Source organism: Primulina tabacum, chromosome 10 (assembly GCF_025594145.1).
Source record: "Primulina tabacum isolate GXHZ01 chromosome 10, ASM2559414v2, whole genome shotgun sequence".
In the NCBI taxonomy this organism is placed as follows: domain Eukaryota; kingdom Viridiplantae; phylum Streptophyta; class Magnoliopsida; order Lamiales; family Gesneriaceae; genus Primulina; species Primulina tabacum.
In genome coordinates, this window is record NC_134559.1 from 7,914,152 (window position 1) to 7,931,879 (window position 17,728).

At 33.2% G+C, this 17,728-nt stretch overlaps 1 protein-coding gene and 1 long non-coding RNA gene across 2 annotated transcripts; one reads left to right on the top strand and one right to left on the bottom strand.

Moving 5' to 3' along the window:
- Positions 1 to 9,987: 9,987 nt before the first annotated feature.
- On the bottom strand, positions 9,988 to 17,444 carry LOC142505205 (WD-40 repeat-containing protein MSI4-like). The gene is made up of 15 exons (XM_075618084.1): positions 17,161 to 17,444; positions 16,573 to 16,636; positions 14,656 to 14,742; positions 14,506 to 14,568; positions 14,160 to 14,225; positions 13,988 to 14,062; positions 13,389 to 13,464; positions 13,111 to 13,297; positions 12,722 to 12,803; positions 11,959 to 12,032; positions 11,747 to 11,858; positions 11,574 to 11,648; positions 11,252 to 11,328; positions 10,403 to 10,502; positions 9,988 to 10,312 (listed from the first exon to the last, which is right to left on the bottom strand). Exons 1-15 carry the CDS (start codon positions 17,406 to 17,408, stop codon positions 10,214 to 10,216), a joined length of 1,485 nt encoding a protein of 494 aa, XP_075474199.1. The 5' UTR covers positions 17,409 to 17,444; the 3' UTR covers positions 9,988 to 10,213.
- LOC142505206 (uncharacterized) lies at positions 14,749 to 16,522 on the top strand. Its single transcript, XR_012804390.1, has 2 exons — positions 14,749 to 15,511; positions 15,547 to 16,522. It is a non-coding gene; the product is annotated as an uncharacterized LOC142505206 (long non-coding RNA).
- Positions 17,445 to 17,728: the final 284 nt, after the last annotated feature.

Consider the following 17,728-nt stretch of genomic DNA (forward strand, 5'->3'; position numbering starts at 1 on the left):
AGTGCTAAATTAGACTGAAATGCAGATTGAATACTTGGACTGATACGCTATCGAAACTGAGTAAACAAGAAAATAAAACACAGAGATTTTTATGGATGTTTGGAGATTTCAAATGCTCATACGTCATCCCTTCTATCTCTATGATAAGTTTTTCACTAAAAGACTTTGATGTAATAATCTACTTCATTTGGACTTATACACTTCCAAACTGAAACTTTTAGCTTTTAAACAATGTTTAATAGATAACTGAATAGCTCTATAGAGTACCTGAATGCTACGAATAAATACAAAAAATGAGAACTACAATAAGCGATTTATAAACTAAAAATATTATTAAGAGTATATCGTGACTGATTGATGATTGTAGATAGTTCGTTTTGTGTGTTTCACCACCCTTCTTCAGCTGAATCGATCGATTATATATAATCTTCGACTCCAAAGGTCACATTGAATGCAATTTAAGGATTAATATCCGTTGAATCGTCGTTTAGTCCATGTAAATTTTTCTGATAGTGGTACGATGTATCAAACTATCATGTTTCATCTGTTCTGCTTTGGTATGGACCGTCAGTTTGTCGGCTGGTACAACTGATGACGTGGCATAACTGATATTAGCTTCAGCTGGACAATATCAGTTATAACTGATGTCTCCTCAGTTATGAACACTTCAGTTGATATAGGTCTTTCCAGTTTAGTTTTGCGAAGTCTTCAGTTCTGATTTTTAATTTTTTTTACTGATCTTTGAGTCATCGGTTTTAGAACTTATTCGTCTTCTTTCAGTTTCAATCTCTTAATTATGTTCGATCAGTTTTGGTTCTTCAGTTCTCTTGCAGATTTGTTTGTCAAACTCTGAAACTTATAAGTTCCAACATGAAGCACACAAGTCAAAGTTCTCCGTTCACCTAGGGATTACAAAAATGTATTGAGATCTTAAGAAGAATTTTTGGTGGAACAGAATAAAAAGAGATGTGGCAAAGTTCATCTCTAAGTGTCAAATTTGTTAGTATGTCAAAGCAGATCACCAGTGACTTGGAGGATTACTGTAATCTTTAGAAATCCCCGACTGGAAATGGGAGCATATTTCCATGGATTTTGTAGTGGGATTAACAAAGTCAAGGCAAGATCATGATGGGATATGGATAATATTAGATAAGCTCACAAAATATGCATTATTCCTACTCGTCCGCACAAATTACAATCTTGGAAAGTTGGCTACATTGTATGTGGACAACGTTGTGTGATTATCTGCACTATTCCTACTCGTCCGCACGAATTACAGTCTTGGCAAGTTGGCTACATTGTATGTGGACAACATTGTGCGACTGCATGGGGTGCCAATGAGCATCTTGTATGACAGCGTTTGAAGGTTCATCTCACGTTTTTGGAAGAGCTTCCAAGAGGCCATGGGAACAAAAGTTACTCTTAGTACGACATCACCCTCAAACCGATGGTCAAACCGAGAGAACAATACAAACCATAGAAGATATGCTGTGAGCATGCACCCTTGAATTCAATGACAATTGGAGAACTCATTTACCTTTAATCGAGTTCAGATACAACAACAGCTATCACAGCACATTGGAATGGCCCGATATGAAGTTCTGTATGGATGAAAATGTCAATCACCCCTATATTGGAATGAAGTGGGAGAAAAATCTGTGGTAGGACCCTAACTTGTACAGTTAACATTGGACAAGGTTTCAAGAAAAACTTAAGGCAGAACAAGATCGACAAAACAGCTGGGCGGATCTGAAAAGAAGACCTGTAAAATTCAACGTTGGCGAGAATGCCTACGTGAAAGTCTCGATAAAACTGGTTGTTCGAAAGTGTAAATCCGGAAAGCTAAACCCCCAATATGTGGAACTCTTCAAAATCTTGGAGAAAGTGGCCACGCTGGCATACAGATTGGTGCTACTGCCGAACATGTCAAGAATTCACAATGTGTTTAACGTGTCCCTAACTAAGGAAGTACACCTCATACCCAAGTCATGTGTTGGAAGTAGAAACACTCGTGATCGAATGTAACTTGAGAGAAGAACTGAAGTACGTAAGAAGAAATTCCCACCAGAATCGCGCACACCAAGGAGCAAGTACTTAGACGATGTGTTATTCCTTATGTCAAAGTGCAATGGTCCAACCACACGGAGCTAGAAGCAACTTGGAGGTTGAAGATGCGCAAGAAATATCCCGACCTGTTCGGAGAACAATCAATCCCAAGTTTCGAGGAGAAAACTTCCAAAAATGAGGGAGGAATGTGAAAACTCAAATATTTTTGGGAGATATAGTTATTATTTGATCACATACATGTATAAGATACTATTTTCGAATTATGTAAATAATAATAAATTCAAAAATATTTAATAATACATTACATTCAAAAAAAAATTCAAGCCAATAAATAATGAAATTCAAAATCTAGTGCAAGATACATAATAAATTCGAAATTAAAGCGGGATATAAATCTAATTGGAAGGAAATATGCATACAAGGCAGTTTTCTCAACAAAGAAGCTATCAAATTTACAGAACGGTCTAGATACATTATGAATCTATATAAGAACATCATATATGTTTAGCCATCCAGTCCCAGAGTAAATTTCGAAATTCAATACCTGGTATAAACGTTTTTTGGCATGATTTTATGTATGGAAGAAGCATCTCGAATTATGGAATAATTATCTCAAAATTTTGGAAGAAATATCAACCAAATTATAGTAAGATTTTTACATCACTCCTATAAATACCACCATGTACCATTCAAATTTTCACACCATTCAAACACTCCACATTTTCGAAATTTTGCTCTCCAAATTCTTTCGAATAGCGAAGCTCTGCTGCAGTCCAGACCCAAGGGAAAGTTCGAAAATCCTAGTACACGGAACCTTCCACGTTTTTTTCATCCAAATATGAGGCAAGTAGACTTGTTTTAAAAGTATGAATTTTGTTTATGCATTTTCGTTTTTTAAAAAAAATTCAGTCGAGTGCAATTCTTTTTCTGCCCCCTTCTTGATACGATTATCATATATTTTATGTGTTGACACTGTGGGATTCAACTTAATATGAGTGAGAATCCTAATATGAATATGTTATGGCCCTTACACAGTGAGACTGTTACCGTATACGGCCTCACACCCTTACAGGAGTAAAAATTTGGGAATGATATCAGTAAACCATGGAAAATAAAGGAATCTCAGTGCCTAGGTCAAAAATATGCTGATGATATGAATCATGTTGTTCTCGAAATTTATGTATGTTATTGTATGTGCTATCATATCATTCATCCCTTACTTTACCCTCACTAGATAAGCCTGAAGAACATATCGAAGAAGAAGAGTCAGACCAGTTTTGGGGTTGATAATTCACGAGAACAGTAGTGTGGTATGTCAGCAATCCAAGTCAGCTATCCAAGTGGACGGTTGGTGAATCAGTTAAGGCAAGTATAAGTTGGTTGGTTGGTTAGGGATGAGCGGTTGAACAAGATCAGTACTGACACTTGAGCTCGACTTATGGCCATTAAGTGGGAATGTTCCAAGGTGGCTATATAAATAAGCAGAGGGAATGAGTGGCAAGAGGTACATGGTGAAAGAGTTCTGATTTCATCCGAGAGAAGTGAACAAGAGGCAACAAGGTTTCTCTTTTGAAAATTCGAGAGTTTTCTTTGTATTCCATAGAAGAGAAAAGAGTGAATTTGAGAGATTACATTGAGCTGTAAATTGTTCATTGTACTTTGATTCAATATAGTGAAAGCTCCTTTCATGGAAGTAGGTCGCATTTTTTATCGAACCACGTAAATCTCGTATTTGTGTGTCTTGTGTGCTCTGTTGTTATTTTCATTCAAGTGTTCTTAATTACTGTGTGTATCGAATCGAACACCTGAAATTAGAAAGCTGGACTCAAGTTGATAAACACTACAAGTAGTTTAAGTTTATGTTTTATTTAAGTTGTAAAACGCTTCCGCATTATTCTATCATTTTAAGTTATTCTGTTTTAAAGATAATGTTATTTCTTTAGAATTTATGATATAAATTGGCTTTCATTTATATTGTATTACGAGGTTTGTCGTTTTCGATTGTGTGGTTGTAAAACAACGTCCATGTCGACTAACCATAGTCTCTGGACATGACAATATTGTCTTTGATACGATCACAAATTGATAAGTCAATAGTTTATATGTACCAACCAATGTGACGCCATTATCAAAATGTTACGTAACTTAGTTTTATATTTATTTATCATTTAAAATATTTAAGCTATCTATACTGTTATAACTAACTATGATCTTTTATGTAACAACTGATAATCTTTCTCATATATATTGAGCAAGTAGGCACTTTTTCACCCTTATGGGCAAGTAGGACAGTTCCTTTTACACAAGGGATATAAGTTTTCATTCAATAATCCATGAAATTCTTTTACACATAATATTTTCTATTATTATTGTAGGAACAAGGTTTACCGTTTTACCAAAAACTATATCTGATGGTAATGTTGCAACTCAAATATTTTAAACTGCATAACAGGTCAATCGTCGATATTCTCTATTCACACGGAAAATTATTGAACATCAACAATATATCTCCAAATAATTCCACTGTTTGTAATCAATAAGAATCAAATTCATGACATTGTCTCTGATATCGATTGTAGGATTTATCGTTTTAACAAAAGATATAACCGGTGGTAATAAAGCAATTCAAATCTTGTAAACTATAAAAGCATCATAATTCGATTGTTCTATCCGATAGTTACATTTATTGTAACTCAATAATTATTATTATTTAATAGAAAATCTTGGTGGGCATTAATGCTGAATACAATTGGGGACAGGGGATGAGCTGGATGAAATCTTGGTAAATTCGAGGACCCCATATCTTGTTATTAAATTGGGAATCAGATTCACTTGTGCTTGCTTCCAAAATGTCCTTAACTAAGAGACACCAAGCATAGTAGAGGTATTTTTGCATGCATTCTCTATCTTAGGTTTTATTATTGATAGGTCTTCTTCTACACGTATGAGCCAAAAACTACTTGGTGTCATGGATTTCTTTAGACACCATCTCAAAATTCTCAATTGTTTCTTTGATACCAAATGTTGTCGACGATATCGACCAAATCTTTCGCTCTCTTGTTGCGTACAATATTTACATTATCTTCTATTTCATTTTCGAAAAATAAGCCTTAAAATTTTTTTAAAAAACAATTACTTTTCATCGCTCCGCAGGCGACCCAATTATTATATCATGTTTTAAAATTTGGCATGTTCAAAAAATATATATGTAGTGTAAATTGCTATAAATTTAATGAAAAGTTTGATCTACAACTCGACCTTAGGGTTCCCGGTATCTTCCACCTACTGAAAAAATGACCAATTTTGTTTCACATTAATTATTTAGACTAGGTCTCTTGTGAGACGGTCTCACGAATCTTTATTTGTGAGACGGGTCAATCCTATCGATATTCATAATAAAAAGTAATACTATTAGTATAAAAAGTAATATTTTTCATTGATGACCCAAATAAGGGATAAGTCTCACAAAATACGACTTATGAAACCGTCTTACACAAACTTTTGTCAATTATTTATAGATATAGTACATGGTCACATTTCAAGAAAGATATGAAATACACGCAGTTGATCCATCTTTATTAATAAATATACACACAAAGTCAACATATTTTCAGTCTAAATATTTCAAGTTCTATAAGAGGTCGAGTGAGAAAATGATCCATATAATTTTTCGATTAATGAAATGATAATTCTTTCGTTCTCTCATTGTGTATCCATCCTTAAAGAATTATCCCCAAGGGAGTTTTCACAGTCTATCTAGGGATTCAAGGAATTGAACATAATCCATTTTAAACTTGATTCGATATATTTTCAGAAAATTATAATTTTGATCTTCTATGTTTTTTCCTTTTGTGGTTTTTGTTTCCATGTTGTCAAATTTTGGTTTTGATTTTAGAATAGGTCTCTTGTGTGACGGTCTCACGAATCTTAATCTGTGAGACGTATCAACCATACCGATATTCACAATAAAAAGTAATACTCTTAGCATAAAAAGTAATATTATTTCATGGATGACCCAAATAACATATTTGTCTCACAAAATACGACCCGTGAGATCGTCTCACACAATTTTTTATCTTTATTTTATACATTTTAAAATTCTACCAATTTTATTCATTTTTCAATTGAAAATACTGATGTAGAACATCTTAACAGCAAATCAACAACATTGCAAAAAAAATATAAAATAAAAATTATATTTGTCAACATAAAAGATCAAATCGACGAAGCAAGCAAAGAGCAAATCTAATCAAGAGTAGTGTTTGGGATTGACAAAGGCGACATATGTGGGTGACATCGAGTAGTCTAAATCAACAGAGCTGTTCTTCGAGACTCTATTATTGAAATTTTAGCTACATAAAACAAGCTGCCCCACTGACTTCTTGTATAAATAAATTCATTTGATATGTGACAATATATTTTAGGCAAAAATTTGTGTAACATGATTTCACGGGTCGTATTTTGTGAGACAAATCTTTATTTGGGTCATCTATGAAAAAAAATTACTTTTATGCTAAGTGTATTATTTTTTATTGTGAATATCGGTATGTTTGACTCGTCTCACAGATAAAGATTCGTGAGATCAGTCTCACAAGATACCTACTCAATATTTTATTTAACGAATTATGATTTGGATGGTTTAATGTTGCCTTTTGATTTGAGAATTTGGATTTGATATATGATTTGAGTAAAATATTGGAAATCACTTTTATGTTATGATGTATTTGAAATGTACATCAATAACTCAAAATATAATTAATTAGATATTTGAAATCTCGAGTTCTAAATTCATATATCCAAATGCAATTTGAAATTTTTATAATATAAATTGAATAAAAGTATATAAATATCAACTTGATTTTTCTTTTTTTAATATGTAATTCAAATTTACAAACAATCCTTGACAATTAAGCATAGAAAAAACTTGTTTGATCCACCAATTTAATTAATAATAATTTTAAGGTACAAAAACAAAATTTGAAATATTTTCAATCCAAAATGTTTATTTTTTTAAAAAAAAAATGACCCCTCTATATGCACTATCGGAGTCATTGTTTTGCTTTCAACAGCAATAGTAACTTTTGGAATCAATTTTTATTATTACATAAATAATGAATTTCTACTTAATGTGTTGGATTTTCATCTTGGATCACTTAGAACTCAATAATGTTGTATTTAAATTTTAATATTTCATTAGCATTTCGAAATCCTTTGGTTTCATAATCCAATTCAAATGTTGCATTATATCTATGATTGAAAACGGTATCTCAATTTAATTTTTTTTTGTAATAATGAATAAATTCCAATGTTTTACAAAATATATATATAATATATCTATATCTATATCTTTATATATATATATATATATATATATATATATATTATTTTTTTTGTTTATTCTCTAGAGCTAAAATAAATCATTCTTTATAAAGAAATTGCTATCTTTTTGTAATTGTGATCATTGCCAAAATTGGTTTTAATCTTATATTTCTTGACTTTGACAATTTTTTAGTCAATTATTATCATGAGTACTGATAAATATGTCAACATCATATCACTCGTCAGAAAAAGGCCAAACTCGTTTTTTTTTTCCAAAAAAAAAAAACGAAAACGTAAACCTGACAACATAGATAACCAAGATCACAAAAAAATAAATATACACAATCAAAATTACAATTTTATATGTTTATCCAGCTACACACAATTTACAATATCTTTATAGTTGATAGTGATATATAAAATACATACATATATATATAATCATATCCTAGTAATAACGTGTGTCCATATATATATATATATATATATATATATATATAAATAAACCTAGTACCAACCTAGCAATCATCACAAAGTCTTGATTCTGCTTTTAAATTAATCATGGACAAGAATGGTTCTTCGTCGAGATAACCAATACCGCCGTAACTCGTGATAGGATTGCTTTGGATTACATGTTTTAATAGCAAATCTAAGGTTAGCTACCATAAAAAAATCCCCACATTTGTTGAACCAAAATGAAAAGGGAGTTTAGCATTACTTATAGTTTATATATAATCTAGGGCAAAAACTTGTGTCAGACGGTTTCACGGGTCGTATTTTGTGATACAGATATCTTATTTGGATCATCCATGAAAAAGTATTACTTTTTATGCTAAGAGTATTATTTTTTATTGTGAATATCGATAGGGATTGACCCGTCTCACAGATAAAGATTCGTGAACCGTCTCACAAGAGACCTACTCATAATCTAGATATTCTATCTTTTATTGGGCATTTAGATGGAGTTTTAAATGAATTAATGTGATTATAGTATGTTATCATATTGGAATCACACTTTGCTTTTCTTTTATTTTTAAAAGTCATTAAAGAAAGAAACCCTTTTGTTTAAAGAACAAGAACATATCATTTAGATTAACTCGGAGGAATCCATGTCTTATCATAAGATATTGGATTTTATATCAATACATCTATGGCCCTTTCATCATAATTCACTTATGAAAAATATGCAACGCTCATTAATATTTGTCGGAATTTATTCGAGTTTTAAATAGATCGTAATTAGATCTGATATATATATGCTTGACTGAGATGAATTTGAAATCAAGTACACAATGATTTCATTTAAAATTCGTTATCAAGTATATTTACCTAAATAACCAAATGGATCTGCTTATGAATTTGAAATCGATAGCAGCCTTATAAATATATAGATTAGTCAGATAATTTTTGCTAGTCATCATTTATTATCAGTCTCTTTTTAAGGAAATGGAAATTGCCCTCTAATAGGATAATCTGAATCATTGCCCTCTCAAGCTTGCTTCTGGCCGAGTTCAAGCCGATTACACTACTCGAGTTCTAATCAAGTCGAGCTCGGATATACATAAATGTACAACATAAAACTTGTTATTTAAAGTGCTAACATCCTTAACACAATATTTGGTACATATTTTCATGATAGTTTTAGCGATTATTTTATATTATGATTGGTTAAACGATTAATTATTCTATTTTATTTGTTATTCTTAAAATCAAATGATTTATCAATTCTTAAAGAACCTCGTAAATTACTAGTTTTAGCGATTATTTTATATAGCTTTCCACCTTTTGAAGAAATTACGTAGTGTGAGGTTCGGTGTGATGCAATTTGGGCCCAAAAATAACGATTTGTGAAAGATGGGGCAAGTATGTAGTCTGTGGACCATTGTTTCCGATATTGATGGGCTGGCCCAAATCTTTTTGAGCCGAAAGCGTAAACGAAAAGGTAGGAAATTGAAAATTGATAACGTTTTTTTAAATTTAATAACTATTTATTTAGGAAAATATTATTTTTTTATGTTAAAATATGACTTAACAATTTTTTAAATTTAATATTTATTTATTTATGAAAATATCACTTTTTATATTAAAATTTATATATTCTTTTCTCACTTTCCTTTTTTTGGTTGGTTTTTATTACAAAAAACTGAACCATACGACATACAGCCAAATACTAATATCAATTAGCTTTTTAATACACTATATTAATGATTTTTTTAACTCTTGATTTGAAGAAAATATTATTTACCATACCAAATAAAAACAAAGGCGACAACTTTTTTATAAAAAAAAATGAAATTGGTTATTATTTTCTTTGAATTTCATAATTGACAAACCAATCATAAAATTCACCTTTCCAAATGTAAATCTAAAGGGTATGAAAATAAATAAATTTGAAAGAACCATACAAAAATAGAAAGATTATTGCCAATTACACTCATTCAAGCCTCTGCCACAGTTCTTCAAATTCAAAAAAAGGATGCCATTTCAAAACCAAAAACCATAAATTTTATAAGAAACAGGCAAACACAGCAGTTCACTCGACACCTTCAAACAGTAACTTTCATGAATGTGATTGAAAAATCATGTTGCGATTACCGTCCACAGGAATCGGGCACCTCCCATATTTTTTTAGTCAAGTTGGTTCGGTTAAAACAAATACGAAATCTAAAGTTCGAGTTACATCCTATTCCAAGCATTTCGCAAAGTAGGAAGACAGAATTTTGAACATTAGAACTAGAAAATCTGCAGCTAGAACCAACATCATCCATCCGAATTCATCTAACAAATTTAACAAAGAGACTACACTACTCTTGAATGCTGGGCTTTGTCAAGTCTTGGCGCACTCAATGACATGGTCCTTGAACTGTTGAAGCTCTTCCAGAACTTCGTCCTTGGGCCGGTATAATAAATCTATCATTCGCCACAGCTATGACAAACCAACATAAAACCATCAAACACGAAACCAACCGCAGGTCAGTGAAAAACTGCAGCATCGGAAAAGAAATTGAAATATCACCTGCAAGGTACCACCACCACCAGAGAATTCCCCATCATCCGATACACTAACAATTGTCCATGGATCATTGGCGTTCCAGTGGAAGTCAACAACCTTGTCCCTGGAACGACGATAACATTTTTTACTTTTTAGAGGAAATCCATCATTGAAACAAAATTACATTTTCTCTATGACATAAATTGTACGATATCAAAAAGCCCGCTTACTATAACACTACAATTATTAGATTATCGGTTATGCATACGACATTTTAGGGGAAAATATAGCCAAAAGACAGAATGCAGACATTTTTTTCAAGTGTCATGCTTCTATTAAATAGGGCAAGTTTGATTTTTCAACAACCTGCTTTTCACAGAAAGGTTGCCATGGTATCAAGTCTCACGGTTTTTCTTCTATCAATTTTATTCTCCCACCACAATCACATTCTTCCTCAATTCCTTAAATTGAAAAGTTTACTGATCGTCTTCTAACACTTAAATTTAGTTCCTCAAACAATGTTTATGCTATTACACAGCTAGATACTACCCCAAAGTTAGACCAAACAAAGTCATCCGAGAGGAACATTTTTAAAAGCGCTTCCAAATAATTTGAAAATAAGATCCGGCAAGATTGTAAACAATACTTCTCATCCATTGTAGCAAAGCATAAAATAATTATTATTGAGAAAAAGGTTGCCAAAATACCTCACATATTGTTGCAACGCATTAACTGAAGAATTCGGGGGAAAGGGGTCATGGAACTAATTTACATTATAATACATGGAAATAAATGTACATCTACCATATAAATATAACTGCCAAATGATCGACAGGTTCAATTTTCATTTTCTAAGAAGAGAAAGAGTCTAACCTGTGTCCAGCATGTTGGAAAAACAGCCCTGATGGGGTATTAGGAGATTTGGACGCAGCTTCTTCCTGGTTACCAACCTGCAGCAACATTAATAAAAAAATATAAAAAGAGCACGTAAAGATCCATCTGTGAGCAGATTTGTACGGTCCAGGCTGCAGGGCAGGTAGGACGTTGATCTAATAACGGTGCTTTGCGGCCAATAAGATATTTACATCAACATTGTTCACATATAAAAATTATTTTTCTAAAGAATTTGCCCAAAATCCTTTGAATAGAAGTTTTAAACCACAGTGAATTTAACAAAGAGCATGAGCTTCATCACCTTCTCATAGTCCCAAATGTTCAACAATCCATCGTCCGCTGAACTCCCAAAGACTGAGTGCTTGTCAGGTGACCACTAAAATTTGAATTATACATCGGGGATTCAGGGTTAAAAATATATCGATAAACCATGTATTAGATATGCATCACAATATGAAAATACAAATGAAATACCTGGACACAAAGAACAGCAGCAGTGTGACCTTCAAATTTATGGACAGGCGATCCAACTCCATCAGAGGTTAAACGACGGCGATCAAACATGCAAACTGTGTGATCCGCGGACCTGAAATTATGAGAAAGTAGAATAACATTCTTTTAATGAATCAAGTTGCTAATGTCTGGAAATATTGATATTCACAATCATGGGATAGGCAAAGACATACCCAGTTAATATATAATTTTCATCCTGAGAATTCCAATCTACACAATGAAGATCAGCATTATGTGCCTTTTCAACCTAATAATTCAAGAAAGATTCCAGTTGAGTGAAATACTAAAACAAACTAAAAATAGAAATTACTATCAAACTATCAAAGGAACACAATTCAAAGGACAAAAAATTAGAGAGAAGAAAAACATGCATCATGACAAAGTGAATTTTCAAACCTTGAACTTCTCTAACCGGTATTTTTCAACCAACATAAAGTTTTCATATTTCACACTAAGATCAACATAAGACAACACCAAAGAGCTCTGCCTTCAAGCAAAGTTCAAATAACCGTGTATGAATAATTACAAAAACAAATAAAAAAATAATTGAAGTTGACTGATAAGACATGGACAAATGATGACATTATAAACAAAAAAAATAAGATATTAAAATAAGTTCTACTGGATGTACGATCAAACCAAATATAAAATCTGGGTAGCAACTATGCTTATAAAAATAGAAACATCGAAATGATGTGGTCTATGGTAATTAAGGAAACATGAATTAGTTCATTTCTTATGCTCAAGGAATCCAGACCATTCGAGATTGGCGAAGTTCAAAGTAAGGAAAACTTGTCATTAAGATTACACCAAATAACCTATTTCCAAACCCTGAAAACATCCTGATGTTGCATGCTCGAACAATCTTAAAGTCTAATATCCAAAAGGAAGTAATCAAGTCCTATTAACAAATGAAAAAAAAAAGATCTGCCAAACCTTGACAACTGGACTGTTACCAATCCTCGCGTCCCACAGTATCAAGCAGGAATCATCTCCAACACTACAAAACTGCTGCGAACTTAACAATGCAACAAATATGTCAGGCACACAAGGACAGAACCAGAAGCTATATTAGGATATTCAGAAAAAAGAGAAGTACGAAGACAAACTTTTCATGGTGGAAAGCAATGGCAAATAAAATAAGTTTAATAGAAAGAAAATCGCCAAGTTATAAGAGAAAAAATTTACTTTGAAGTTTGAGATTTTGCAGCTGTTTAACTCAACCCAATTATATTCGCAATATTAAAATTACATCACCCATCGAATCCTAGAAAAAAGTTGATGTATTCAACATTATCAACGATCCAAGCACAAGAGTAAGCTACCTTGATGGGCAAAATTGAACGTCCTCAACTGTATCAGTGTGCCCCTGAAAAATTCCACGTGGACCAACGGGAGAATTATCAGCAGCTTTCACAATTGAACTGGTAGATTCAGCCGACTGGGTTAAATCTGTGGCCAGAGATGAAACATGATCCTGAATACTCCACAATACCACAGTTTTATCCTTCCCTGTTAGAAACCTCATCATCATAAAACTTTACTAAAAAACCTAGACAAAGTTCAGATGAGAGACATAGATTAAAAAGAGTCAAGTTCAAACCTCCAGAAAGTACGAAAGGTTCAGCTGGGCACATTGCAAGAGCAAATTCTGCATTATCTTGGTGTCCAGACAATACCTAGTGAAAACAATAGTTCATGTTTGGTGCTCCTAATCTCAAAAAAATGGACAATAAAAGTCAACTCCGATAACTAAACTGTATAGTCTTGTGCGTACCAATTTTCAAGAGGCTTAAATGGCAAAGGAATAAAAGTCCAATCTATGAGTCACTAGGAATTATATAGATGTAAGAGGCTAATCTATTTTGGGAATTACGGAAAAATTACAGGTAGCTTTTTGCCATAGAGTAGAGGATTATATATTGAGAATATAAATATATCTGGCTTAGTACCATCAGTATGTCCCAACAAAAGCTCAAAAAGAAATTTTGTTGTGAGTAATTTAATTTCCACTGACAAATTTTCTGCCACTTCAACTGTGTAAGTTTAACATTAGAAGAAATAAACAGTCACAGAGTTTGAATTTTTCCGCAACTTAAGCAAGAATACAGCACATGGTGTTCTACTAAAAAGCATTAGGTGCACAACGCAGAGAGAGAGAGTAAATAGATTAAAATAAAATTCAAGAAACAAAAAATGCACCAAATCCGGACGAGATTCAGCAGCTCCAAGGACAGCATGTCGATTAGGTTGGGATTCAACATCCCAAATAAGAACCTGATATGAAACAAAAGAACCAACAATTTTTAAATGTTCAAAAACATATAAAGCATGTTCAAATAATTTAAAACATAAACCTTGAACAAACACTTACTTCAGGGCAATCAGTGTGTGTTGCTACTATATTTTTATTCTGAGGCAGTTCTCTGATTCTGTTCACCTGATAAGTAACCATTTATGTGAACCAGTTGTCAAAGGTTGATGATGAACACAATGACAAAAACTTCTATAGTGACCATAAAAACAATACATGCGATAAAATAATTAAAATCTTCAGAGGTTTTCATGGAATATCATCTTCAAGTGTCAAAGAAAATGATATGGACTTCTCATGAAGAGAAACTAAGAACCAGGATTGATCATTATCTCAAAACAATGAATATAAATAAATAAGCATGTCACGCAGGCACATAGTTTTAGGGGATTCAGATAGTTGATACCTCTCCTGGATGTAAGATAGTTTTGTACTTCTTGACATACGGCGAACGCGCATCTTCATTGAACTAGTAATTCAGAATAAAATAAACCAAATCAACATGAAACCTTATGCTAAAAACATTACAACATAAAACAGTAAATGAAGTACATACATTAGCAATGTGATTTTCTGAAGCAACTCGGGGCTTGACAACCTCACAATTTGCTATAATCAAAGTGTTTGGTTGTGTGTGATCTGTCTGATCAAGACATAAACAAGGTAGAATCAATTAGCTCGATGATGTCAAATAAAGGAACACAAAGCAAAAGCCGTAAATTTAAAATAGTCACATTCATTCAGCTCCAAAAGACTCCAGAAAATTCCATTGGAAAGGAAAATCAATGCGCCAGTAATTTTTCATTTATTTAGACAACAAAAAAAACAAATGAAACCATCAAGCACCAAAAGTGGAACTTTAAGAATGAGGATGCAGCACCGGCTAGGAAATAAAAAACATAAAATACCAATTTTTTTAGCTCCAAATGCCCATGAAGCATTGAAACTCTATGGATTATGCGTCCACGGTGAAATAAAATTAATGGTAATCAATATTTATAGTCTTTGATATATATTCTTGTTCAATAGATTGTAAAGTATCTATTGAACTCCATACAATATAATTTTCCTCGTATATCTAAATTTAAGAAGAATATTGAGGATTATTAAGCCTCATCGAGATTAAAAATAATACCCCCCACAGATCAACGGCTATATATATAGTTATTATATAAGTCAAACATTTTTTGAATAATCTTTATTTTTAAATTCCATAGTAGACAGGGATGTACATGAACCAAACCTCTCGTGAGCTATTCGGAGCTCGACTCAGTAAAAAACACCTTTAAGATCATTCAGTAATCTTATCGAGTCGAGCACAAGCTTAAGAATATACTACTCGAGAGCTCACGAACATTCTCGTTTATAAACTCGCGATCCTGTTCGCGAGCTCGAGTTCGGCTTGTTTATGTGTCTCGTGAGCTTGAGCTCAACAACTCGTTTATAGTTCACGAACATGTTTGTTTATATGTTTCGTTTATGTTTTTTTAGTTGTTAAGTTTGTTGTTTTGGTTATTTATGAATGAATTTAAAATTTTATGTCTTAGTTAAGCATTTATTCATACAGATACATTTAGTGTATGCTCGAGCTCAATTATATATTTAACGAGCTCGAATCAAGTTCGAACTCAAGCTCTATGTAGGCTTAAAGAGCCCGCTTAATGAGCTCAAAAACGAGCCAAACTCGAGTAAGGCTCGTTTAACATGATATATGAACTATGATCGAACCGAGCTCGAGCAATTCGTGAGCTTAGTAATTTCAAAACAAACCAAGCTTGAACCTCATGATAAAAGCTCGAATCAATCTCGAGCATAGATAAATCTTTAACGAGCCGAGCTCGAGCCGAACGGTTTGATTTATTTATATCCCTAATAGCAGACCACGCATTTAGGAAAAAAAGATTGTACAATTATAATATAGCCAGTATTCATCGGAGGAAAAATAGCCAAAAATATATTACAGGAATAATATGTCAATCCAATGGTAGAGCAATGCATGAAATTTAATTATCCATTGACTAATAATGATTAAATTTCAAAGTCAAAACAGAAATGAAAGAACATGACATCTGTCTTGGAACATCTTGTAGAACCACACTAAAAGCAGGACAAATATTTCCCCCCAAACAACTCCAAACTGAACCATATGCAGTTTTTGCAAACATGTCCACCACATATACAAGTGACCGCCAACATAAATATAAGATATAAACCAATCATATGGTTAGAACTCAATTGTAACGGTTGACAGTCGTATATAATTTCAGTTCAGACATTCACAGGGTAGAAGGGATCCTTGTTTCTTCCAAAATATTTAGTCTGGGAAACAGCCATTTGTCAACTACACAATCAATAGCAATTTCACGCGATATAAATCGCAGGCATTAGTACTACAAAATTGTCGTGGAACTAATTTTTTTTTTTTTCAGAAAAAGAAAAAAAAAACATTCATGGACAAGATGAGAATGCTTACTTGTTCAGATAGATAAAGACGCTGTTTGGTCTTGTAGTTTCCTTGCTCAAGAACTGGACCCCAACTGTGACCATGAAAAACCATCATAGTAAACCATCATTACATTGTTTTCATGTGTAATTGTTAATCGTAAATTGAAAAACAATAAGCACAAACTGAACAATACAGCCTACGGACATTACAGATATTCCAGCCAACAATAAAAAAAGTCCACAGTTTCAACTTGGGCCCGCATTTCTATCAGATGTAGAGAAATCAAGTTACTGCTTATTGGAGGCAGAGAATGTGGGAATCACCACACCGCAACCAAATATGAATTCAACATCGCTAGTTGCAAAAAAGAAAGTTCTCAAAACCCAATCACATGGTATGAGCACCATATAATCCTTTTGTCCATAGAAAATTCAAAACCATTTCACCAGTTTAACCCCAAGCAACCCTAATCATCCACGCACACACTTTTTCACATAAAACCACATCATGAAGTATTCCAAACAACACATACACTCGCTTTTCAATAAACCTTTGACTGCAAACGAAGACCTCACAAAACCCTAACCAAAAGAATAAAACTCCACAAAGCTATACCGGCAAGAGAGAGACGGCCAAACTAGGTTATGATGCGCGAGCCAGTCGTACAGCACCGGCACCAGCAGCTTCCAGTGCGCGTAGCTCTCTTCCGCGGCGGCATTTCTCTTTTCACCGCCCGAGCCTCTCATTCTCGGCTGCACCGCCCCTCCTCCACCGCCTGAGTCTTTCTCCTTGTCTCCTTTGGATTTGGTGGAACCCTTGGGCCTCCCACGCTTCTTCGGCTCAGTAGTCGGCGTAGCCTCCATTTTTCCCTCCCTCTCGCTTTGGTGTTATTTCCAGAGTTGGTGAGAATTTAAAAAAGGAGCACGGTGAAAATGGTACGGAGGTGACGTCATTAAGGCTCTGTTTGGCACATCCCCTCGTGAAAGAAATTGGGACTAAAAACTTTGAGTGAAAAACTTAGTTTTAAAATTAATTATTTTTTAGCAAACTTTTACCCAATTACAAAAAATTAACGTTTAATCGTATGATTATTTTTAGAATTTGGGGTGCTTGGATTGATTAATTTGAGACCGTAAATTTCAAATGATAAAAATTTGTGTGAGACAATCTCATGGGTCGTATT